The 24072-nt window shown below is 24.7% G+C and overlaps 4 protein-coding genes across 7 annotated transcripts; 2 read left to right on the forward strand and 2 right to left on the reverse strand.

Annotated features, from left to right (window-relative positions):
• The first annotated feature begins 5515 nt into the window (after positions 1-5515).
• Positions 5516-11523, forward strand: LOC129611900 (probable myosin light chain kinase DDB_G0279831). Of its 4 annotated transcripts, none has more exons than XM_055525318.1 (5): positions 5516-5601; positions 6836-7728; positions 10417-10842; positions 10905-11099; positions 11163-11523. In XM_055525318.1, exons 2-5 carry the CDS (start codon positions 7185-7187, stop codon positions 11381-11383), a joined length of 1386 nt encoding a protein of 461 aa, XP_055381293.1. In that variant the 5' UTR covers positions 5516-5601; positions 6836-7184; the 3' UTR covers positions 11384-11523. The 4 variants fall into 4 exon arrangements, with proteins under 4 accessions (XP_055381293.1, XP_055381291.1, XP_055381292.1 ...); XM_055525316.1 differs by having other exon boundaries at positions 5542-5649; XM_055525317.1 differs by having other exon boundaries at positions 5583-5683.
• A 300-nt stretch (positions 11524-11823) lies between these two features.
• LOC129612032 (palmitoyltransferase ZDHHC16) lies at positions 11824-13757 on the reverse strand. The gene is made up of 7 exons (XM_055525472.1): positions 13586-13757; positions 13339-13486; positions 13082-13273; positions 12910-13024; positions 12634-12845; positions 12255-12574; positions 11824-12187 (listed from the first exon to the last, which is right to left on the reverse strand). The coding sequence occupies exons 1-7, from the start codon at positions 13618-13620 to the stop codon at positions 12070-12072; spliced, it is 1140 nt and encodes a 379-aa protein (XP_055381447.1). The 5' UTR covers positions 13621-13757; the 3' UTR covers positions 11824-12069.
• Positions 13758-14412: 655 nt separating this feature from the next.
• On the forward strand, positions 14413-16545 carry LOC129611835 (protein cereblon). The gene is made up of 8 exons (XM_055525221.1): positions 14413-14595; positions 14694-14795; positions 14850-15405; positions 15459-15482; positions 15548-15914; positions 15977-16079; positions 16139-16235; positions 16297-16545. The coding sequence occupies exons 1-8, from the start codon at positions 14568-14570 to the stop codon at positions 16460-16462; spliced, it is 1443 nt and encodes a 480-aa protein (XP_055381196.1). The 5' UTR covers positions 14413-14567; the 3' UTR covers positions 16463-16545.
• On the reverse strand, positions 16468-17902 carry LOC129611836 (E3 ubiquitin-protein ligase FANCL). Its single transcript, XM_055525222.1, has 3 exons — positions 17753-17902; positions 16671-17696; positions 16468-16612 (listed from the first exon to the last, which is right to left on the reverse strand). The coding sequence occupies exons 1-3, from the start codon at positions 17846-17848 to the stop codon at positions 16574-16576; spliced, it is 1161 nt and encodes a 386-aa protein (XP_055381197.1). The 5' UTR covers positions 17849-17902; the 3' UTR covers positions 16468-16573.
• Positions 17903-24072: the final 6170 nt, after the last annotated feature.

Genomic DNA, 24072 nt, shown 5'->3' on the forward strand with positions numbered 1-24072 from the left:
TCATGGAAAATATTTTTGTAAAAACAGAACTAAGTTGCAGTCGTTTTAAAAACGAAACGGTTAATTTGTACAAAATACATACAAAATCGGAGTTCTCTTAGTAGTTTCGGTAAGATCTTTTAAGCTCTGTGTACATTTGTACATTTATAGGCATTCTTATGATTTTTAAAGGGATATTAACTTAAATCTTAAGAAAATTTTTTGTATCATTATAGATTTAAATTTTGTATCATTACTTATGATGTATGATTATATAAATGATATAAATAATATAAATGATTATATAAATGATACATTTCCAGATACGTAAGTAGAACAACGTAACAAGTATTTTTGCAGCATTTAAAAAAAAAATTTTAAAAATACTTTAGAACTTGAGTATAAAGAAAGATTTGTTATAATCTGGTTCGAATTGAGGCAGGAAAAGAGAGAGACATCACAACAGGCCTGGTGACTTAGGTGTGAATTACGGGAAGCTTGTTTAACTTAACCAAACGTAACCTATATAAAAATTTAATTTCAACTTTTAATTTTATTTTTCATTTGCTTAATTTTTATGCCATTTATATATGTACATACGTACATATGTATGTGGAAATTTATATTGAAAATTACCAATCCAAATAAAAAACATTTTTCTCAATCTTCTTGTAAGATTGAATAATTTTTTACTCAATTAATTTTTATTTTGTCTTTTTTTTTAAACAATTGCAATTGAATTAACTTATGAAGTAATAACATAAAAAATCGTTATAGGCACCAGATGTGAAAAAATAATGGCATTGCATATCATGAACCTTTAATTAGTTTAATTTATTACTTTATGGGTTTTTTCTTTATACTTTTTTTCTTTTTTACATTGCTTTGGTATATATATGCATTATACATTAAACAATTATGTATTTCTATTTCTGTGAACATGACTGTTACATTTTTTCATGATCTTGGCCTTTCAGTGATTTAAATTATCAAATGAAATTGAAAATATATCACAGTAATTTGTTTTTTTGATTTCAAAAAAATTGCGCTCTGTTGCAAACTTAATAAAAAAATTGTTTTTTTTTTTCTTTTTCTTAATTAAATGTTTTATGTGCATATGAACGATTGGACTGGAATGAAATACATGCTATGAATATGGTTTGCTTGAGTAATACAAAATGATAAAGATGTTTATACATAATTTAATTTAAATGTATTATTTCTTCAGTATTGTTATTATACAATAAAATAATTAAATAATTGAAAAATTTAATTAATTTTGTAAATTATTAATTAAATTTAAAGTTCTAAGTAAAATATAATACATTATATATTTATACTTTAATAATGCCTTAAATAAAAGTGTTTTAATACGTTAATCTGCCAGATTATTTGTTTTAATTGGAAAATATTCGAAATGTGGTAAGGGACATGTAATTCTTATGTGATGTAAATAACTGCTTATTATTGAATACTACTAATTTTTTAAGCGGTTTAACACAAAAACAACATGATTTTTATTTTTGGTCACTTTTGGTACTTAGCTTTTAAATTAGAAAATTATCAAATTTTTGTTAAAACTGTTTGTTCCTTAAAATTTCTTCAAAAAAACTTTTTGTTTGGGAATTCATATTTTCTTCTATAGTCTTTCATAATTGGTTAAGTCTTTTTTACATACTTTTATACATATTCATTTAGTAATAATATGTTAAATGTTATAAATTAAAAACTAACCAACCAAAGTAATAACTAAAACAAATTAATAGAATTACAGCAAAGCCGCCAGTTAACAGTATACTCGTAATGAAATAAAGCATCACATAAATTAAGAAAAAATTAAACCAAATCAATGCTACCGTAAATTCTGTGCGTCATTGTCTTATGCATCCTATAGTCCGCATTATAAGGTGGAACATTGAAAAGCTCTATCAAGCTAAAGTTATTGGGATTCCCACTGTAAGAAATTCGACTCAATAAAACCGGGGCAACCAAGTTACCCACAACAAGTAGATGTAAACTACTCTTATCCGCAGGTCCAGAAATGCAAAGGAGGCAAAACAATATTTATATTTTATTTATGTAAAATATTACATACATATACGTTCTTATATCGTATAACAATATTAACTGCTCTAAGTAATTAAAATTTAACTGCTCCAAGAAATTGTATATGTATTATTATAAAGTTGTTTTCAAAAATCAATTAATATAAAATTATACTCACTTAATAAAAAATATTTAATAATTATTTGTGCAACTGCTCAATCAACATTGAGAATTTGAGAAAAAAACACTCCTCCAAAATCGAATTATTTTTCCTGTTTTCATTTATTCTTATAAATCAAACCATCATGACATCACTATTACAATTTATACATAATTGTATGTGCATACCTATTAATACATTATATTATTATAAATGCATAATATTATAGCTATAAGGCACTTTTCAACTCGTAATTTTACTTTCTTTCGTATACATACATACATACATACATTTATATATACTTTTTTTCTTGTTTTTGTTTTCTCATATGAGGAAATTACTTTCAATTTCTTTTTACATCAACAACATTCACCCAGATATTCAACATAAGTATGAATCTGATATTTTCTTAAAAAGTTTGTTTGGGTTTTTATATTATAGACACCGAAAAGTTGAAATTTAACGTGGGGTGAGAGGATTTTAAATGCATTTCTTTAAAGCACAATTATTACATAATATTTTCATATAACTTTTCATTATAATTGAAAAACTCAACAGATATGTAAGAGATGCTAATCTGTTGAGTGTGCAGTGTATAATGCAAAAACAAAATATATGTACATACATATGTATATTAAAATTAAAAAATCTCTAACTGTAAATTTTGGATTTTGTGACCAGTAATACATAAATATATGTGTATATGTATGTCAGATAACTTTCAATATTTTATTTATTTGTAGGTAATAGAGTTAGAAGATCAAATTCAAATGCAATGAAAAACTCACAAACAAAGTGTAATGGAAAAAGTTTAAAGACATAAAAAGAAAATTTTTTACATGCATATCCTATACTCGATATGAAATGCAGTACATATTCAGGTTCATTCCGCAGTCTTTGTTAAAAGGGAAATTAACACAAAATTTAAAATAAATGACTAATATTCAGAGAGATTGTGAGATTTGAACCTGCTAACAAGAAAACTTGTGTATAAAAACTGTTTCGAATAGAGCTGATTAAAAATTGGTCATTTGGTAATATTATAAATAATAAAGCCGTGGTTACTGTTTAAGGTGACCGAAACTAGGTGAGGTAAGAATTTTGGTAAATTCTTAAACGTCAAATTTTACAAAATCTGAGTTGTCTGAGTTTACGGATACTCTACTACGTTTTTACTCTCAGTCAAAGTTTAAATTCTTAAACGTTTAAAAAAAGTCAATTAAGCGTCAAAATTGTAGATTTTTTTTTTTACATGCAGACAGTCTGACGCAGTAATTCAGTAAATAAATTTGATGTGTTGAGTGACTATCATTACGTTAAAAATAATATAAAAAATATTTTTATTGTTAATTTTTAATATGTAAGTATAAAATTATTTTAAATCTAAAAAAAAATTTTTTTTTTGTTTTGACGTTTACGGATGATCAAAATTCAAAGTCAATTACGGGTAAAAAGTTTACTAGATTTCTGTCCGTAAAAGTTTTAGTTTCAGACAGTTTGCAGACTAAAATCAAAATTTTGACGTTAAAGAATTTGCGGTTTGTCTTGAATTTTGAATAACTTTAAGCAATAACTTATTGAAACTAAACTATAGAGTTAATAACCAGAAAGATGAAATCGTCCATTACAAATTCATAAATTTAAGCGTAAGATATAATTTTTTTTAATCATTGTTTATGTATGTATGAACAGTACAAATGTTTTAATTATTAATGAAAATTAAATCATAAGAAATAGAAAAAAGTTTTTGTCCAATATATTTAAAATGTGATGTGAAAAGGTTGCGTTTCTAACCTTTAAAAGTTAATGGGAATTGGAATTTGAATCGTTATTGTAAATACAATACAATATAAATTAAGTATTTTTTATACTAATTGTATCATTAGATATAATACGATTAAAATATATGACTAATAAGATTAGAATGTAGGTTAACAAGATTAATCGTTTCAATGCTGAATGCTGAATAGTTTCGACTCGATTTTTTTGATTATACCTAAAAATTTCAGAGTATTTTAGCAGATTTTCGACGGTATACACCCACGAAGCATATTTTTATCAGATTTCCATTAAATCGTTTCAGTTTTATTTACTGCATCATTGAATTCGCCAAATTTCTTGTAACTCCTTTTCAACTTACAGCTTTTGTACGGTGCTTTACGGAAATATTTTTTTTTTATAACTTAATTTTTAAAATAAAGGACCAATTTTTCGTCAGTCGATTTGATTAGATTAATCTTCTTAAATTGGATTTACTAGGATATTAGAAGATTCGGCTTTTATTTGTATTATTTGACCGGATGACTTATATTTGTAATTCTCTTTTACGTAGAAGTTTTTAAATTAACTTTTGATCAACTTTTTCACTTGCTCGGGAATATTTTCAATAGTTTTGTGGTAAGACTTCGACTATGCCCCTTCAGTTTAGGCACCAATTAGCTACATTAATCTTATCGAAGTTTAAAAAAAAATATTTTTCGATTTTATCCCAAAATTTCATTGTATTCCATTAGAAGTTTTAGTTAAACTTAAAATTAATCTCATGATTTCAGGTTATTTATACGTCATAAAGTTTAATTAATTTTTACGGAAATTTGATATTGGAATTTTATAAAAAAAAAATTTCCATTCAAATTCAGCACTCCACCCTTGATGTTTACTCGTTTATTACTCTCTGTATTATGTGCATTACTGTTGTTAACTTGCATATGCAAGTGTTATTGAACAATGAAAGTCAACATTCAAACAAATAAAAGTTTAAGAATTCTTATACTGCAGCAAAATGAAATGCAACTTCAAAGGTAAACAGTAGAAATGCATAATGTTTAATAAATAAAGAGAAAAAAATTAAAAGTTGTCAAAAAAAATTTTTTTTTTGAGTAAATTACAATATACAGGTACGGTATAAGAAAAAGATAAATAAAAATCAAAATAATATCCGAGTATTAAGATATTTTAGTATACGAGCAATAGTTTTATAATTTAAACAAAAAAAGCTTTTTCCATCACCAAAAAAATTTTAAACTTAAAATATGAGAGATCGATCCAAATTCGATGCAATTTGTTTTTTTTTTTTTTAATTTTTTATAATCTCTTTAATTTTGTGGCGAACCTGGTTGCAAGTAGTTGAGTTTCGCGCAAAGCGCGCGCGTTTTACTTATTTATTATTTTTTTTGTTTTCGTTTACAGTTTCCTAATTTGTACTTATGTTTTGTTTTTTTTTGGGTTTTTTTTAATTTATAATGAACTATAAAATAAGATATTTCAAAATTAAGGCAATATTTTTTAATTTAATTTTGTTATAAAGTATATATACAATATTAAAGTGAATATTGTTGAAACCGGAAGAGAATATTGTAAAAAATTAATTAATTTTTCAAAATAAAAAAGTGTAAAAGTAATTAATACACATTTTGGTAATATTTGCAAAATTATTTCTAAAGAACTCATAAAGCATGTAAAGTGTAAGAAAAAAAAAAAAACAAAATACAAAATATTGTAGGTTACTTACCGTTATTTTTCATACCACTGAAACAATATAAATTTCAAATTGCAATACAATTTATTCAAAATTATTACAAACATATTATTTTTGTAAGAATTTCAATATTTTTTTGTTGATGCAACTATGTATATTTTAAAGAAAATTTGATAATAATTGCAATAAAAGAGAAAAAGAGAAGAAAAGCTTTCAAAAATTTGTAACAATAAACTCGTAAATTACTAAAAAGGAAAAAATTCAAAAATCAAAGAAGAATTGAGAAACAATAAAAGCAATTTTTATGTGCAAAAAAATATAAATTTTACATAAAATTAATTTTTTTGCGAATTATACAAAACAAAAAAAAAACAGAAATTAATTTATCTAATAATCAATATACCGTGATTTTTTTTTTAAACGGAATAAATATTGCGTTATTTAATCTGCAAATTGTACAATTTTATGTAGAGCGGGCGGTTGTAGACAAAGGATCGATTTTGTAATTTCAGATCGACCTCATTTAAAAATCATTGGATAAACATACATATATGAAATAAGACTAGAAATTAGGTCATTCAGTTTGAAAAATTTACTTTAATTAAATTACCGGTAAAACGGCATTCTTACCGGTAAGATAAACGGCATTCCAACTAATCTTTATTTATTTACTTTTTCTTCCAACATTTATAAAATTATATTTATTTTCTATTCAGCGCATTATAGGGTCAAGCAATTATACCTTGATGCAAAAATAATAATTAAATTTACTCTTTATTCTATATAACAAATTAAATTTTAAATGGTTAACAATTTAATTTGAGGTTATAAAAGTTTTAACAATAAAGCTAAAATTTAACATTAAAATTGTAACATAAAAACTTATCCTGTAGTAAATTAAAAATAAAAAAGTTGAAACCATTCCAACATTATATCTGTTATAAAAGATTTATACTGGCATAGGTAATAAATAGTAAATTTAATCTAAAATTAAAAACAAAGATTTTGCCTTAAAATAATAATTATGCTGATATTTTATTGCATATAAAATTTTGCTTTTATCCAATATTTTGTTTGCATTCACTCTTGTTAAATATTACACAAAAAAAAAACATATATTATTGTATATACATACATATTACAAATCTCTTTTACTTTATGCATATATCTAGTTAAATATTGCAAAAATCCAGTGTAGCGTGTTAACCAAATAATCACCTTGAAGAGATAAATACCACATTCACATAATAAAAATATTAAGTGATCAAGACTATAATAATTTCAAATAATATTAAAATAATATTATAACTATATAGTGTAGAAGGTAATAAAAAAATAGTAAACTAAAAAACAGAAAAAGTACTTGACAATAAGTAAATACAAAATTGCCTGTAAAATAAAAAGATAAAATTAAAAAAAAAAACCTCAGGTGAATTTACATTGTTAAGAATTACAAAAAAAAAAAAAACAAAAATCAAGTAAAAATAATAAAAAATTTATTTTGAAAAAAACAAAAAAAAAATGAAAGTAATTATTTTAAGTTATTTAATATTCTTAAGCTTTTATATAATTGAATCGGCAACCCGATCGTCATTCAAAATTAATCCAAATATTGGGTTGATAGCGACTACTACAACAACAACATTAAAGATTAACCACAATAATAATAATAATAATAAAAATAATAATAATAATAGTAGTAGTAGTAAAACGGTACTTCAAAAACAAAAAAATATTAATATACAACAAATAAAATCGAGACAATATTTTCAAACACAACCCACAACAACAATAGCGGCAATACCACAAATAAAAAGAGAACCAAAAAATATTGCAATTTTGAAAACAGAATCAAAAATAAAAACCCCTACTACAACATCACGGTATAATAATCAGCGTATTGAATTGCCCACTTATCCTAATAATATTGTAAAAAACTCTTTGTTTAACAATGAAAACGAAATTGATTATAATAATAATAGTAATCAGGCAGATAACGATGCAAATCATAATGATAAATTAATATATGGAATGAAGACAACAACAAAAATATATAAAAATTTTGGTATATTGTAATTTATGTATATGTAGTATTATTTAATTGTTTTAAATTAAATTTTATAATTGTTTTATATAGTTCAGCAAAATTCTATTATCTTATACCCTATGTAATAGTACAAGTATAGTTTTAATTCAAGGAATTCTTTATAACAAGCATGCAATACATTATAAAATAATTATTTCTAATTTTTATGTGAATTATTTCGCGCTGTCCAAATATCTTAAGTCTCATATTTAGCGTGAATGGAAAATAGTACCAAATCTATTGTTCAACTCATACTCGTATTCATTTCTTTCAAGCGATAAGTAATATAGTGAATGATATCAAAAGTTGTAGTGATTTTAAACAAGAAAATTGAGTGTTTTAGAAAAATTTTAAAAATTATTTCATATTTAGGATAATTAATAATAATAATATAGTTAATTTTATAGCGATTTCGCTCCATATTTGTAATGGAACTAATTCATATACTGGTGTAGATGTCCTACAGTATCAATGTACATGTGTATTGTACTCAGAGAACATTCTCAAAAGGCTCATAAGGGTATTTAAAAAAAATAAAAGATAAGCATTTATTTCAAGATATTTATTGTTTAAACTTACGGCCCAAATTTTGGATTATATTATAGTTTTTTTTAGATATTATTAGTTTCAATTTGGGAATTAACAAAAAGTCTTCTTTATAAGAGTCTACCGTTTAATTAAAGTATCACCTTTTTCCAAGAGAAACTCAATTAGAAAAATTTTTTGAATAATTGGACTAGTCTCTCTTACATAGAATTAATAACTAAAATTTTGAAATTAACAAATTCATCTTAATAAAGGTTGATCTTGAGAACCAAACAATTGTGGTTTTAAAATAACAAATATGATTAATAACCCGACATTTGTTCAGCTTTATAAAAGTTTTATTCAAATACCACTCTTTTTTTTTTAAATGCTTTTTTTTTTGTTTTAAAAAATAAAAATTGCATAACAATTACTTAATTACGTAGTTATGTATTTTAGCATCAAAGAATAAATTTGCAATAAATAACTAAGTATATGGTGCCATAAATAAATGAACACTCATATTACTTATGAATTCTATCTACGTTAAAAATATTAGTGATGATAAATTATGAATAAACAAAAAAATATTTCATATTTTTTTTAATTCATCATCCATTTTAAAGAATAAAATATAAAAGTTTCTGAAAACAATTTTAGAGTTTGTTTAAAGAACAAAAGATCATAACAATTTCATTTAATTTGGTCAAGGTAAACACAATTCTATAAAATTACAATATATTTTTTAACATTATTTGTGAATTTTTTTTATTATTAAATTAATTAAAATTTTGAATAGGATCATAAAAGTTTTATTAATTAAACTTTGAATAAAACTATAAAATCTTATATTTAAAAGAAAATCATAAAATACTTAATACTGAAGTATTAAAATATTAAATTTTTTGTCCTATAGAGAATTTGTTACAAATTGCACTTTGTATATCAGTTTAAGAATAATAAAAATTAATCTTAAATAGGGAAAATTAAAAATATAAGTTTTAACTAACATAAGTTTTAAATATCTAAATTGCAATTATATGAAGCTGTGCGCAGTATATAAATTACTTTACACTTTACTCTATATGAACAATTATTGTATGCACATTATTGCAATAGAAGGTAAGAAGAGTATGTCTAGTTAGAATTGAGCATTACAATTCATTTATAGACTCAAGTAAATTCAATTTTTAATTCAGATTTAAGAATTGGAGAGAAAATTACTCGTATGTTTATAATTTTGATATCATTATCATTGTATTATGCTTGATATTTTATATTATTATTGATTACTAATATTGTTAATAATTTCTCTGCACACATGATTGTGTATAATGCATTTTTGAAAATTTTATGTATATCAACTTAATTATGACTAAATCTTACGTAGATATTTGGAATACTTACATAAAAGTTAAACCATAATTATTTTCTTAACGCATAACATTATTATGAATGTAGGTATATACATTATGTTAAAGCTTTTTTTAAGAAAAACGAGTTTTAAAAACCTGCATTTTAACCTTGATGCTAAAAAGAAGTACATACATACTTAAATATTTAACCCAAATTTTAGAGTTCAGTAAAATAAAATTAATAAACTAAATTTGGTATGAAAATTTATTAACAAGGTCATTGAAATTGGCGAAATGCATTTAATTATAGTTGTCACTGCTATTTTTTTTTTAAAAATTCACATAAATATCTATTTTTAAAAACTTCGGTTAAAGTTAAAGATTCAATACAGAAAAAAAAAGTTTGCATCTAAATTATATAAAAATGTTGATTAGGAAAGCTTAACCATAAATGTTGATTTTGTGTGATATAAATAAATATTTGGAATTAAAAATTATTTATTTTATTCGTTAATTAGCTAAATATATACGCCTAAACTTGTAAAATGAGTAAATTCATCTTTTAGACCCACAATGGTACTCTTAATTTTATTTACAATCGTAATTATGTAATTAAAAAATTGTATTTGTTGTTAGCGCTGAATATTCAATTCTAGTTTAAATGAGACTTTATTTTATTAGAGAGCAATAAGTAGGTAAGGTAACAGTAATAGGCCCCAAAACAAGTTTTATTATTCATAAATTATTATAAATACATGAAGATCTTATATTGCATTTTTATTTATAGAAAATTCAGCGAAAGATATAGACAAGTCGAAAAAACGTCAAACAACAAAACAGAGAAAAGCGAAGCCGGACTTACCAACCAAATCACCTTTTTTATCATCAGATGACACTAATAATGTCCCTAAGAAATACATTCCAACAACAACAAACAAACCAAGGACAACAACTGCTTTGAAAAAAAATGTTTCCAATAGTCCTATAAAATTTCAGCTGGATCAAAACCAATCTTTATCAAAATCATTTTTGTCGAATGATTCTTTAATTTGTCCAAAAGAAACTGAAGCTCATTTTAATTTATTTGCTCCAAACTGTAAATCTCATTCTGATTGCACGAGTTGGAATAAAGAATTTCGTTGCTGTACAATTTTTAATAGTAGAAATTGTCATAAAGGTGTTCCAAGACCATTGGAAGAATCTTCTCATTCACGTAAAATTATTATTTAAGTAGTTATTTGACATAAACTTTTCTATGTTAAAATTTCCTTTTAGCTATTTTGGGAATTATACCTAGAAAATGTCCAGAAAGACCATTAGCTGAACTTTTCTGGGATTTAAAAACTTGTGATACTGATGATGATTGTTGGCCGAGAGTTTGCTGTCCCGATGGAAAAAATAGATATTGTAGGACATCTACACCAGAATATGAATCAGTTCCGTTTCAAATTGGAAGACCACTTGCATATGGTAAAATATGTAACTTGAAAATGCTTAAAATAAACAAAAAATAACTATTGATTCATATATTAGTGTCGGAGTACTTAGAATGCACGCCACCGCCGCCACCAATATTCGATTTACATCCAAAATCATGTAACTCAACTTTGGATTGCTTTCCTAATGTATGTTGCCAAGAAGCTGGTAAAAAGAATTGCAGGCCAACAAAGAAATCTGTTTTATCATTTATGGCCAATTTTTTCAATACCGGGTTGGTAAGGCGTCTAACAAATAATTTAGTGATCAAGAAGTAATTTTTTTAAAAAAAATTGTTACGTATGTATAAATGTAATGCAATATATTATACTAATATATACTGAATATTTTATACATTTTTTATCTATTTATTCAAATTATATTTTAGTTTAAGCTAATAAAATTAGAAATTATTAAAGCTGCTGAAGTAAATAACCGATTTTTTCTTACGGTTAAATAAATTACTCATAATAATTAAATATACTTACATGTATATGTACACTTTCGTGTTCCCAATAAAATGAGGCTGATTTAGTATAAATTGTTGGCATTAGATCTTAAGAGTAAAACATGCCAAAGTACTTATTCCGAAACCTCGAACTTTATGCTAAAGGAATTCAACGGTTCTATTGCAATACGTTTTTGAAGTAATAGAACAATTTTTGAATGTTTCTATTTAAAAATTCAAACTGTTAAATTTTGCGTTTAAAATATTTTTATAAATCGACATTTTCTAGTAAAAATTATTTGCTTAATTGCTAAGTGTTTTATAATTATTATTTAAAAAACATTTAATTCTAATTGAACTTTTTCTTTTTTTAAATTATATGAATTGTTTAGAATAATTATTTGGAATTCATTAAAAAAAGATTAATTCCTCTCAATAATTAAAACTTAAATATATCACAAAAAAAATTTTAACATAAAAATTCGAGTTACTCTTATTGCGGAAAAAATAATTGAGCTATGGCCATTCTTTACTCTCATCTTTCTGTTTATTATCATCATGAATTGTTGGAAATCGTAAACCATTTCCACTTGGTTTGTGTGACGAGGGAAGTAAAACATGTCGCCATATTGACCTTTAAATAACGAGGGTATAGGAAATTATTACTTTTAAAAAATCGTAACTATCATCATATTACTAACCTTCCACCCTCTAAGCCTAAAAACATTTTCCAATTTTGTTTTGTGCCAAAGTTGTAAGGATTTATATATTCTCGATTGACTTTCGCTAATCTTTTTCTTTCTGAAGCATTAATATGCGATTCTATACTCGTTTCGCCATTTGATATTAATTTTCCATGCCAAAGCGTTAATAAACCTAAAGCTATAACAACAGCGACGCAAACAAAAGCCATAAATGTGATAGCACGTTTTTCAGAGGACGTTCTTGTACCTTCAACGGGTATAGGCAAATCATGCTTTTTTGGTTCAATACCTAAATCTTCATAGTTTAAAACGTCGGTCTAAAACATTTATATATAATTAAACTTTTAAATTTTTCAATTTTACATGTATAGTTTACAATAGGAATCACATGTCCAGTTAAATTGAATTTGACAGGATGCCCAATCAAAGGCTCAGTTTCTTCCCAACTTTCCTCATTTGAAAGCCATAGATATTCATAGCCAATTTGAATGCCAAAAATTATAATAAATAAACATCCAATTGTTGTATAGGACATATAAAGAAAAAAGTATCGATGATTTGAAAATCCGACACAATTATTTAACCAAGCTAAAATATGGGAAAAATATAAGAAAAATTTCGTATAGATAATTTCCATAGCATTATTAATTACGACAATGGTGATCCATGCTTAAGACGCATTTATTACATACACTACAGTGATGTGTTCTAGGTGGTTTAGGTAAAATACATTTTTTGCATATTGTTACAGCTTCCACAAGTTCACCCTGGATTAAAAATATGTTTATATTAATTAAAAATGAAACTTAATTTCTATAACATACCTCAGGTGGATTACCTGGTGGTGTAATAACAGCCATAATATAATGAAATATGACATTTAAAAGAAGCCAGTTTCCTATAATAAGTAGTATAACAGTCATTTCAGGTGATTTATTCCACCACCAAGGCAAACCAATCCAATAACAAATATAAACTACAGCTGCAGTTAACACGGCTACACCGCACACAAAGAACTATAAAAGAATTAACATTGTTATAATTCACGTTATCCAGCAAAATTGTTTGAATTTTAACTTACTGGGCCTAATAAGTGAGTGTAATTGTCAACGAACCAAAAAATCGGTTCCATGCAAACATCACTGGCGTAGCTTTGGTTCATATGTTCATTATAAGTCAGCGACCTGATGCATAATTTAAATGTATTTATTTTATTTAAAAAAGAATACCTGAAATTTGAACCACGGGAAATTAAATGCTTCTCATGTACATTTTTTATTAATAAAAATTATCGATTTATGTATGTAAATATGTGGGATTTGCCTTACACTAAGTTTTTTGGTTTCCAGAATATCTTAACCATTTTTCCATAAATTTCTAATAAACTACTTATAACAGATCATATTTTGTATTTGAAAATAATATTTATTTATCATTGACTAGAAAAAGCTACACCGATTTAAATTCAATTTAACTTTTGTAAAAAATTTTTTGTAAACATTTTTCTTTTGTTTTGACACTTTGCTGATTGTAAAATACAATCTTAAAATGTTTATCAGGTACCAGGTATTCTAAAACTAATCAAAAAATATTTGTGGACAGTAGTGAAATTTAGGGATAAATTAAATGCAGTATACAGTATACAATGACATATCCACGAGCGTATTTAGTTATGAACAGTTGCATTTACAACGCAATTCATGGTAACTCTGTCCAACAAATTTCCTCATAAAATGTTCTAAAAGAGAAAAATTGAGCTTTATATTTGGTTTTCTGCATTTACAATTATCAAATTGTGGTCAAGCACAATTTTTTTCTTGCGTCACAAAAAATGTAAAATCTTTGATTAAGTTATTGTTTTTTCTTAAATCAATTTGAATTTGTCTTTTAAGAAACGCCAAACTTTTGCAAAAAGAAAAATCTTCTGGCAAAAAAATAATTTGAAAGAGTTTTGATCAACAACTTAATTCAATAGTAAAAATACGAGTAAAATAATGTTTTAAAACGATTGTAAGCTCAATTAAATCTAAAAGCATTTAAATACGAAGCAACTCCAAAATATTTTATAGTTCCACACAGCTTTTGAATAATACATAAGTTCCACAAATGTCAAATTAATTTTGACAATTGATATTTTTTTTATGCAAAATACAAATTGAAAATTTTGTAAGTGCGAACTATTTTTATTTTTTAAAGTATTTACATTTGATTGATTTAAATAAAATAAAATATTTTACAATAATTACAATTTAATCCTAATGTTTTAACGCAATTGCTTCTAAGTTTTTCAACAATTGAAAATAAAATACTATGGATGAATCTAATAATAATGGGGAAGGTAAATTTTCGTTTATTAGATGTAAAATTATTTGTTTTTGATTTTCCTATTTAACTTCTGTGTATTTTACTTTTTTTATATAAATTTTGAAACTATAGAAGGAAATATATTGGATGTTAATCAAGAAGAAAATAATTCAAACGAAGAAAGTTCTTCCAATCATTCAGCGGGGGATCCTGGAGGATCGGTTGAAGATTTGTGTAAGTATACATAATACCTAATATTATACTTATTGCATCAATTATTTTGCGCAGTAAGATTTCCACATAGATTACTTTTGGATTTGGATGAGGAAGAGCCGTTAACAGCACGCAGAATAGGTGAAAATATATTTCAAGAGATTCGAAGACCAATACGTTTAACAAGACAGTTTCGTATACGCCATCATTCACAACCTCTTAGTGATGATGAAGATGAACTGCCAGATCCTGATCCAGAAAGTGCAGAAAATTTTGATACAGATTTACCGGCAGAACATTCATATTTAGGGAGTAATTTGTCAAGAGTGTCAGGAGTTAATTATCTGGAAGCGGGAAAATTATATAGAATGTTGTTATTTAATCACAAAACATTATTATTTCCGGGTGAAACTTTACCTATGATTATACCAAATTATATGTTTGATCCAGGTTTAGATCAAGATGGCGATGGAATACAATTTGGTTTAATGTTTCCATCAACTGGAAGTGATAATCAATTGTTTGGGGTTACGTGCCAAATATTTGAAAAAGGGACTGATCAAATGGGGCAAATTATTTTAAAATCGAAAGCACATCATAGATTTGTTCTTCAAAGAAAAGATAATCCTAAGTAAAAATTAAATATTTTCATATTTCATAAATTTTTAAATTTAATATTTTCAGTTTTGATGAAATTCCACCGGAATCGTAAGTAATATATGTTAAATACTGAAGAATTTTTTTTAATAGAAATCTTTCTTCGATAAAAATAGAAAAACATATGCGTTTATTCGTATATTGCCCGAAATTTACCTGCCAGATCCTTTAAATTGTATCCAATTGGGAAGTTTAAATAGATTTCGTGGTATAACTTCAATGGAAAAAACCTTAAAAAAATATCAAGCAGCAACAACTTGTTTCCCAAGTTTTGTTTACGAACCGTACAATATGAGTACAATAATAGAAAAAGCTAAAATTTGTTTGGAATCTTACAAAATGAATTCAATGCCGACAGATCCTGTTTTACTTTCTTTTTGGCTTGGAAGAAACTTATTACATAATAGTAAAGAACGCTATAAACTATTTTTAACAAATTGTGTTAATACACGTCTTCAAATTATCGATAAATCTTTAGATAATGTAAGCTTAAAAATCTCGAAGTCTCGTTTATTCCATTAATTATAAAAAACTTGCTTTTGTAGGAAATATTTTTCTGTTGTACTAGATGCGAATCAAAAATCGCTAATTGTAACTCTCTTTTTGCTATGTCAAAACATGGTGTACAAACAAATTATATAAATCCTGGTATTTAAAATAAATTTTTTTATTTCAACTATAATCATAGATATTATCTTTTCTTTCAGCTGGATGTATTCACGAGACGAATACAGTTTACAATTTAATTAAAGACTCGACATACCCGACAGGCTTACCAAGTGAAGAGTTTAGTTGGTTTCCTGCGTAAGCAATATTTCGGATTTATATTTTTCAAAACTGCTTATAATTTTTTTAATTGTTTTAGTTACTCATGGCAAATTATACTGTGCCGACGTTGTGATATGCATTTAGGATGGAAGTTTGCTTCAACAAAGCCTACATTGATACCAAAAATGTTTTATGGTTTATCGGGAACAAGTTTAAAAGTTCTTTTAAAAAATGAAGCTGACAAAGAATTGTATCGCTCATAATTTAAATAAAATAATTAATATTTAAAGTGTTTTATATCTTATAAAAATTGTCTAATATATGGTTTAATTACATATTTATGTAAATATAACATAGATTTTTTTTATACCTTGTTAAATATCTAAGAGGGTTCTAAAGGATGCGGACAATTTCTGAAACGACAAAAATTTAAATTAATGTTGATCCAAATTTGATTGGAATATAAATTACTTCTTTGCAAAAAGGACAAACTCCAATTGCAACACTTAAAAAAGTTCTCCCCTCGGTTGAATTCGAAAACCATCTTCTGAGGCAAGACACATGGTATATTAAGTTGCATTTTATGTTATCGCAAGAGCAAATTGGTACATGAGAGTCGTCATCCAAATAACATAAACAAATTTTGCAATTGAAATCATCATTTTCTGAGTTAATGGTAGCATCTTTGCAAGGAAATAACATTAAATCAAATATCTTCAATAAATTGCTATAAACGTCTAGTTCACAATCCCAGTTCGGGACGTTTTTTTGATAAATATCGCGATATTTTTCTACTTCCAATGTGGGTCCATAAAAATTTACACTTATAGAATTTGGACATAAAGGATTTAAAGTAACTTTTATATATACGTTATCTGCAAGTTTAAACATTCTCCAATTAATTTTAGTTGTTATAACAGTCGGCTCGACTATCCAACAGAGATCATCTAAAGCGTTTATATATTTGTAAAATAACTCGAAATTTTCTAAGAGTTTCAAAAATTGCTTTAAATAACCCACTATAGTTGATGGAGAGCTAAATAAATTCTTTGTACATAAATCATCTTCAATCATATCAACTTTCCAGTCATCAGAGAAATTTGGTAGACTATGATCATTTACTTCAACTACGAAATCTTCTATTTTTAATTCAAGATAATGTTCGGGATATACCACAAAATTATCAAATTTAACAGAACTGAGATCATTATCCACATGCATTTTAATATCGTTCAATTCATTTTTACAGGCTAGAATTTGATTTAGTATATTTAAAACTCCTTCCCCATAACTAATTTCTTTCTTAAAATTTAAATTGGGATTCTCTTCTTTCCAAATTTTTGGTAAGTTGCTTAAAAATTCTTCTATATTCCAGTTCGGATCTATATTTGTCTTATTTGAAATGTTAGCAATATGTAGATTGTTTTTAAGAATACATTTAAAATTCTTAATCTTTGGGAAATTTGGTAAAGTAATTTCAATGGTGCATGGTGATCCCTGAAATTAATAAGATTTACGAAAATAATATTTAAGTAGGAATGTTTTTAATTTACCTCTATTAACATAGTCCCTTGTAATACTTTTCTCTCAATATTAATGCAGTGCAGCTGGGGAAATTTTAAATATAAATCTAATAAGTCTTGAATCATGTCAAAAAACTAATATTTTATCCAATATGAGTATGTGAAAAAGTGCAGAATCTAAAGTGCCGCAAAAAATTTTAAATTTTATACAATAAATATGTATAAAGATGACACACATATGTATGCAGATAAATATGATCGAAGCACAATAATATGTGTTAAGCGACATCTTGTAACAGGAAATAACAACTAGTTAGATATGTAAACAAAATAAGGCTCTCAGAGCATTAGCGGTCTACTTGCAAAAATGACATTTCGAGTAAATTGCGATTAATATTTAAATTTTAAGAAAATTTTTAAAAGGCAAAAACAAACGCATGTCAAAATAGAGAGAAAAGAGGGGTAAACTAAGTAATTTAAAAATATAGAACAGTTCTTTATGCCATTACTGCTCTATTAAACATTATAACTTATTTTTGCAAAAATGTTGGATAGGCTTCTAATGCGCTTAGAGCCTCAAATTTATCAAATTTTGATTTTTGGAAATAATTTAAAAAAAAACATTTTAACACAGAAAATCGTTAAAATTTAAAATAATTTCTCAATTATAAGTGTTTGAAATTCCTGCTATTATTTTCCAACTAATATTACAATACGTCCAAGTAAGTTTTTTTGCTAACCTATTTTGGGATATTATGTTATGTTAGTTACAGCTTCTTTGAAAAATATTGTCGGTTTGACTTAAGAAAAATTATGGGAAATTTTGTTGAATATCATTAATGACTAGAATAGAATAGGATAAATTTGAAAATATTAAGATCAAACCAATGGATATATTATCTATATCCAAACAATAATCAATAGAGAAATTATAAAAAAAGAACAGCTACAACGAAAATGAACAAAATTTCTTAACTAATTAAGTTAAAATAGCTACTTTATTGAGTCAAGCATGTATTATCCACACTAATCCCAATACATACCTAGTCATACCTACATATATACTTAGAAAATATATAGTCAAAAAAATTAGTTTTAATTACGCTGATTATTTTAACCATTATCTTTGTTATTTAGAATATTTAAAACTTTTGTTTCATTTCTTACATATACATATATTATGTACGTTTTATTTAGTAAAAATAGTTTATAAAAAGTTTTTCCCTTTATGTTAAATAATAAAAACTTTTGTATTATTCACGTATATAAAAATATCAAGAATAAATTAGAAAACTTCTAATCAATGTTCTTCCGACTTCTCAAATTAATGAGTTATATCGCACATCAATGCAGCATTTATACTCGTATATTGCATAATGTCTAAAAATATAAATATTATATAGATTTATATGTAATATTATGCTATTTATTACACAACGTCAATTATGTTAACTCTCGCCATTTTTTCGTAAAATCAGTACCCCAAGTTGTAGTTTTTTTATTTTTATTATTTGAAGTCATTTTCTGTTAGTTAGCAAGAAAGTAGCAGTAATCATTGTCATATTTTCGAAAAATGTTTCATTGTACTTAAGCTATAATTTAATTAAATAGGAATTTAATATTAATATTTTTCAAATTCATCAGCAAAACATATTTTATTTTTCTATGCACGTTATATAACTACGTATGTTATTTTTAAGATTCCTCCTAAACATATGCAATATTATGTGGTAGTAGAATAGAATTTAATAGGAAAAAAATATATAGATTTTGGCATAGATTCATTTTCATAGGTATTTTCTTATATACACTTTTAGTTTATAAATTTCAGTAGAGTTAAGTGGTGTTGTTTTAATATATTAAAATTAGTTTTAATGAGTGGGTTTGTCATTGATCACAGTTTGGACGTTTGAATTATTGATATTGATTGAGTTCACATAATTATAATTAGTGAATCGTAAAGGCTTTCCGAATTTCTTTTTGAATTTTGCGTCATTTTATCAATTTTTCTTTAAAAACTTAATAGATTTTTAAAAATTTTAACTTAATTTTATTTCTCTAATTTTTATCCATCACTTTTAAATATAAAACAAAATCAAAATTATTTTATTTTAAAACAGAAAGATAAAATGTAATATAAAAAATTTCACAAAAAAACAATGAAGATAAATTCAGATTATTTGAATTTTAAATAAAATTCTTGAATTAATAAAGTTTTATAACATGTTTTTAAAATTTAAATAAGAATAAGGATATTTTTAGTAAATATTTTTTTTACATGCTTGCTATACTTACATAATATAAACAATATTAAATAATAAAATAATAGCTATATGCACATATCATAAAAAAAATGTTTTATTTAACTTAATCTAAAATATTCTGAGCCTAAATATATGCAACAGGATACAACAAGTTGTTCTACACACTAACTGTTGATATACTTTTGATATAAATGTAAAAGATTGCATTATTTTTTTTATGTTCGATATATACATATGTAAGTATATATAATATAGAAAATAATGTATGACAAAGAATTTGGTAAATTATATGCAACAAAATATCTTGTTATTTTGTAATCCTGTTTAAATTTCTTGTAAGTTGTATATGCTTTCATGTTTTTGCATCTGTTATAAAAATTATATTTGAATTTATCTATATATGTACACGTTTTGTAAGATAAACAAATATATAGAGAAACTATACTTTTTTTTATAAAAAGGAAATTTTTCGTGTATAACATGCATGTGTACACAGAACTTTTGTGTATGTATGTAGAGAGTGATGCAAACATAACCTTAGAATATATTCCACACATTACAATAATCAAGTACATCATAAAGAAAATATTTATTTAGTCATTTTCAATATTTTTGTCTTTTTTTTTTTGGAATAGTTTGAAATTGCAAACTTAAATTTTAATTTTACAGGGTGCATCCAAAAATTATTAATATCTTTTATTTACCATATTATTGGGGTTTTTAGTAGAATCTCAGTTTGTATTTTTGCTTGCATGTGAATTTCTAGGCTTCAGTTTCTCCAGTATCGAATTTAGTTATAAATATTATATTATTATTCTGATATTTTAAACACATTATTTTTTTCTTATTAAAATTCTTTTATTTAATTACTACACATAATTTGTAATGTTGTCCTTTATATGAATTATTTTACTATTTAAGGAAAATTAACGAACTATATATGGTTTTCATTAAACCATGTGTCCACCAATCTCCCGAAGGACTCGATCTCTTTATGCTACGATCACTAAAATTACATAGGTAAGTAGTAGATTTTGGGCAAATAATAGATCTCATAACTTATAAGAGGATAAAATATATTTTTTATAATATATTTGACAATAATTCCTTCAAAAAGGGTGGAAATAATGGATTAATAATGATCATGTACATATAAACTCTATATAAGCCTACATATTATGAATATTCCTAGAATTTGAGGTGAAAGCATGATTTAGAGGAGTGTGTGTGTATTATGTATATGCACATATGGAAAATCTTGTCTGACATGCCCAATAATAAAGCTTTACATTAATAACAGCCTTATTTTAATTAAATATTATTAAGAAATGTTGAAATTACAGAATTAAGAACGTTTGGACAGCTTGTAATTCTGTTGAACAAAATTCAAATGTTTTACCATGGTTTAAAATATCAGAATTAATGCAATATTCCAAAAATAAATTTAAAATATGAAATTGTGAAGAACTGTAAATATATCAGAGTTGGAGTCACTTTGTTAAGTTTCATTTTTTGTACATACATATAAGTATACATACATTTACACAAATAATTGATAACTAGAACACGTAAGACTAAAGAGAAAATCAATAAAATAAGAGTATAATTTTTTTTTTCATAATAAAAAACAACAAATATTTATTGTGAATGATAGTCAGGAATTTATGTTTTTAAGGAAGTATCATATCTTTTATATCCTTTAACATTATGGTAATAACATGACTTACATATAAAAAAATAATAAATGTGATTCTTATTTTACATACTCTCTTATGTTATTAAAAATAAATATGGATTACAAAATGTTGGCACATACATACATACCGTATGCCTAAATGTGCGTGTACGTGTATGCTTGGTTATATAAATGTATTGTGGAATTAATTGATGCCCAAATATGTGCTTAAAATATTTTTTAAATATTTTTTTCCGAATTATTTTAATACGCTCTTATGTATTATCTTCAACTTTCAAACTGATCCCTATACTATTCTAGGCTACAATTCTGTAAGCAACGTAAAGAAACGTGAGAAATTAATAAATATAAAGTTGACGTTCGATATGTATATGTGTTTCGATAGTTGTCCATTACCTATACGAGTTCTGTACTTAAAAGTTATTGTAATTTCAATTCATTATTAGAATTTTGAAGATTTTTTAATAACTTTGATTTTACAATATTAAATTTCACAGTAATTGCTTGGATTAACTGAATTTTTTGGTAAACATTACCCATCTTGAAATTTTTAAAAGTTTGTTGTTTTTATAATTGAGAATTCCTAAAATATTATACATACTACTCGTATAAGATTATACATTTTTAATACGTTTTTATAAAACAAATTGATATAAAATATTACATTAAATCGGATTCACACTGTTATAATGACTATATCTATATAAATATTCTACTAATCTACTCTACTACTCTCAAAAATCAATCATACTAAAAAAATAAATGTTAATTTAAATTTCATCAAATTTGATTGAGGTGCTTACTTTATTGCAACAGTCCTATAGTGTTACAGAGTTGTTCGACGCGTCACAGAGGTATAATTATAGCAATTAATTTTTCATTAATGAAAGAGCTATGATAAGTTTAATTATTAAATATTGTTTATCACATATACATAGTCAGTTATATTATTATTCACAATTTCTATTAAAATTTTTTTTTCCTTTCTATTTGTATAGTAAATTTTATTTTGAATTTTAAATTAAAATCAGGAATGACATTTTGTCATTCAATTACAACACCACGTTGTAGCGACAAAAATTAAATTTTCTAAAACTTCACCACTGTCGTTTTTGCCAATTGCAGCAATATGAGTTACTGCATTTAAATCAGTAAATTGAATAATATTTTGATATTTAGTGACAACTGTAGCTGCCGTTGTGTGACAGTAAAGTGAACAGCTTTTAAATTATTGAAAATATTAAATTGTTATTACACTTGGTCTACAATTTTCATTCACAATTCATTATATAATTGCATGATTTATTTTTCAATTTAAAAAATATGTCGATATTTCTTGAATAACAAAATTTTATTTTAAAAATTTGGTAATTTTTTTAAATAAAGGTTTAAATGTTTAATTTATTTAGAACAGCAGACGTTATTTAGTTATTTTTGATCTTTCATTTAAATATTATTCTCTTTTTCAGAGAGTATTGTGAATATACACATATACATGCATATTTTCTTATAATATAAATATTATGCATATTTAATTTGACAGTTTTGTAAATTATGTGTATATACGTATATGTGCAGATATGTTTGCAGTTTATATAGAATTACTTCCTCAAGAACATATAATAATAGCTTTGAAGATCATAAAAAAAAAGTAATTCCATCCTTACTTATTGTACATATTCCATATACTCTCTATAGTCTATAATATATACAAATATTTTCTTTTTTCAATTTTCCAATGTCAATGCTAATAAATACGGTAATGCTTCAAATATTGTAATCGAAAGGAATAAAATCCATAATAGCTGTATAAGAAATTTTCCATTTTATACAGCTAGATATGATTGGAATTGTAAAAACACAGAGCCTTCTTTTAAAAACTAGTTTTTGTTTTTCTTATTATATAAAATATAATATGTAAATATCAAAAGAAATAATATAAAAAAGAAAAATCATAAAAGAAATAACGAAAAGAGCCAATAACGAAAGGAAAACTCATCTGGGAGTCAAAAAATTTCTCTTATGAATAAACCATTTCCATCATTTTAATATAAGCAACAGACACTATTATAGTAAATAGAAAATAATCAAGGCAATGATATATAACCTTATTTATATATATATATACGAATTCGAATGCACGTATAGATAGAGAATAAGAACATTATATACTGTGCTTATATAGTATGGGAAATATAATAATCATAACCACTTATAATATAATATTAATATATATATACACGTACAACACATACTTAATCAAGAAAATATAGTGAAAGAAAATTTTCTTGGGACTATAATGTTTTCTCAACCATTTTGCTTTTTAAGTTGTGTATAGAAGGAAGAACTATATAACGAGGCAATATTTTGCATGAAGATTCTAAATCTAG

The sequence above is a fragment of the Condylostylus longicornis genome, unplaced genomic scaffold (genome assembly GCF_029603195.1).
Source record: "Condylostylus longicornis isolate FDR11 unplaced genomic scaffold, ASM2960319v2 ptg000055l, whole genome shotgun sequence".
Classification (NCBI taxonomy): domain Eukaryota; kingdom Metazoa; phylum Arthropoda; class Insecta; order Diptera; family Dolichopodidae; genus Condylostylus; species Condylostylus longicornis.

Excerpts from the sequence above, each read along its gene's own strand:
- LOC129611900 (XM_055525318.1), top strand. The coding sequence starts at position 7,185 with ATGAAAGTAATTATTTTAAGTTATTTAATATTCTTAAGCTTTTATATA. Across the intron at positions 7,729-10,416 it reads AAAAATATATAAAAATTTTG|AAAATTCAGCGAAAGATATA; the intron begins GTATATTGTAAT and ends TTTTATTTATAG. Across the intron at positions 11,100-11,162 it reads TGGAAGACCACTTGCATATG|TGTCGGAGTACTTAGAATGC; the intron begins GTAAAATATGTA and ends TTCATATATTAG.
- LOC129612032 (XM_055525472.1), bottom strand. The coding sequence starts at position 13,620 with ATGGTTAAGATATTCTGGAAACCAAAAAACTTAGT. Across the intron at positions 13,025-13,081 it reads CACCAGGTAATCCACCTGAG|GGTGAACTTGTGGAAGCTGT; the intron begins GTATGTTATAGA and ends TTTTTAATCCAG. Across the intron at positions 12,575-12,633 it reads CTGGACATGTGATTCCTATT|ACCGACGTTTTAAACTATGA; the intron begins GTAAACTATACA and ends TAAATGTTTTAG.
- LOC129611835 (XM_055525221.1), top strand. The coding sequence starts at position 14,568 with ATGGATGAATCTAATAATAATGGGGAAG. Across the intron at positions 15,915-15,976 it reads TCGATAAATCTTTAGATAAT|GAAATATTTTTCTGTTGTAC; the intron begins GTAAGCTTAAAA and ends TTGCTTTTGTAG. Across the intron at positions 16,236-16,296 it reads GAGTTTAGTTGGTTTCCTGC|TTACTCATGGCAAATTATAC; the intron begins GTAAGCAATATT and ends TAATTGTTTTAG.
- LOC129611836 (XM_055525222.1), bottom strand. The coding sequence starts at position 17,848 with ATGATTCAAGACTTATTAGATTTATATTTAAAATTTCCCCAGCTGCAC. Across the intron at positions 17,697-17,752 it reads AAGGGACTATGTTAATAGAG|GGATCACCATGCACCATTGA; the intron begins GTAAATTAAAAA and ends TATTAATTTCAG. Across the intron at positions 16,613-16,670 it reads TTTGTCCTTTTTGCAAAGAA|AAATTGTCCGCATCCTTTAG; the intron begins GTAATTTATATT and ends TTGTCGTTTCAG.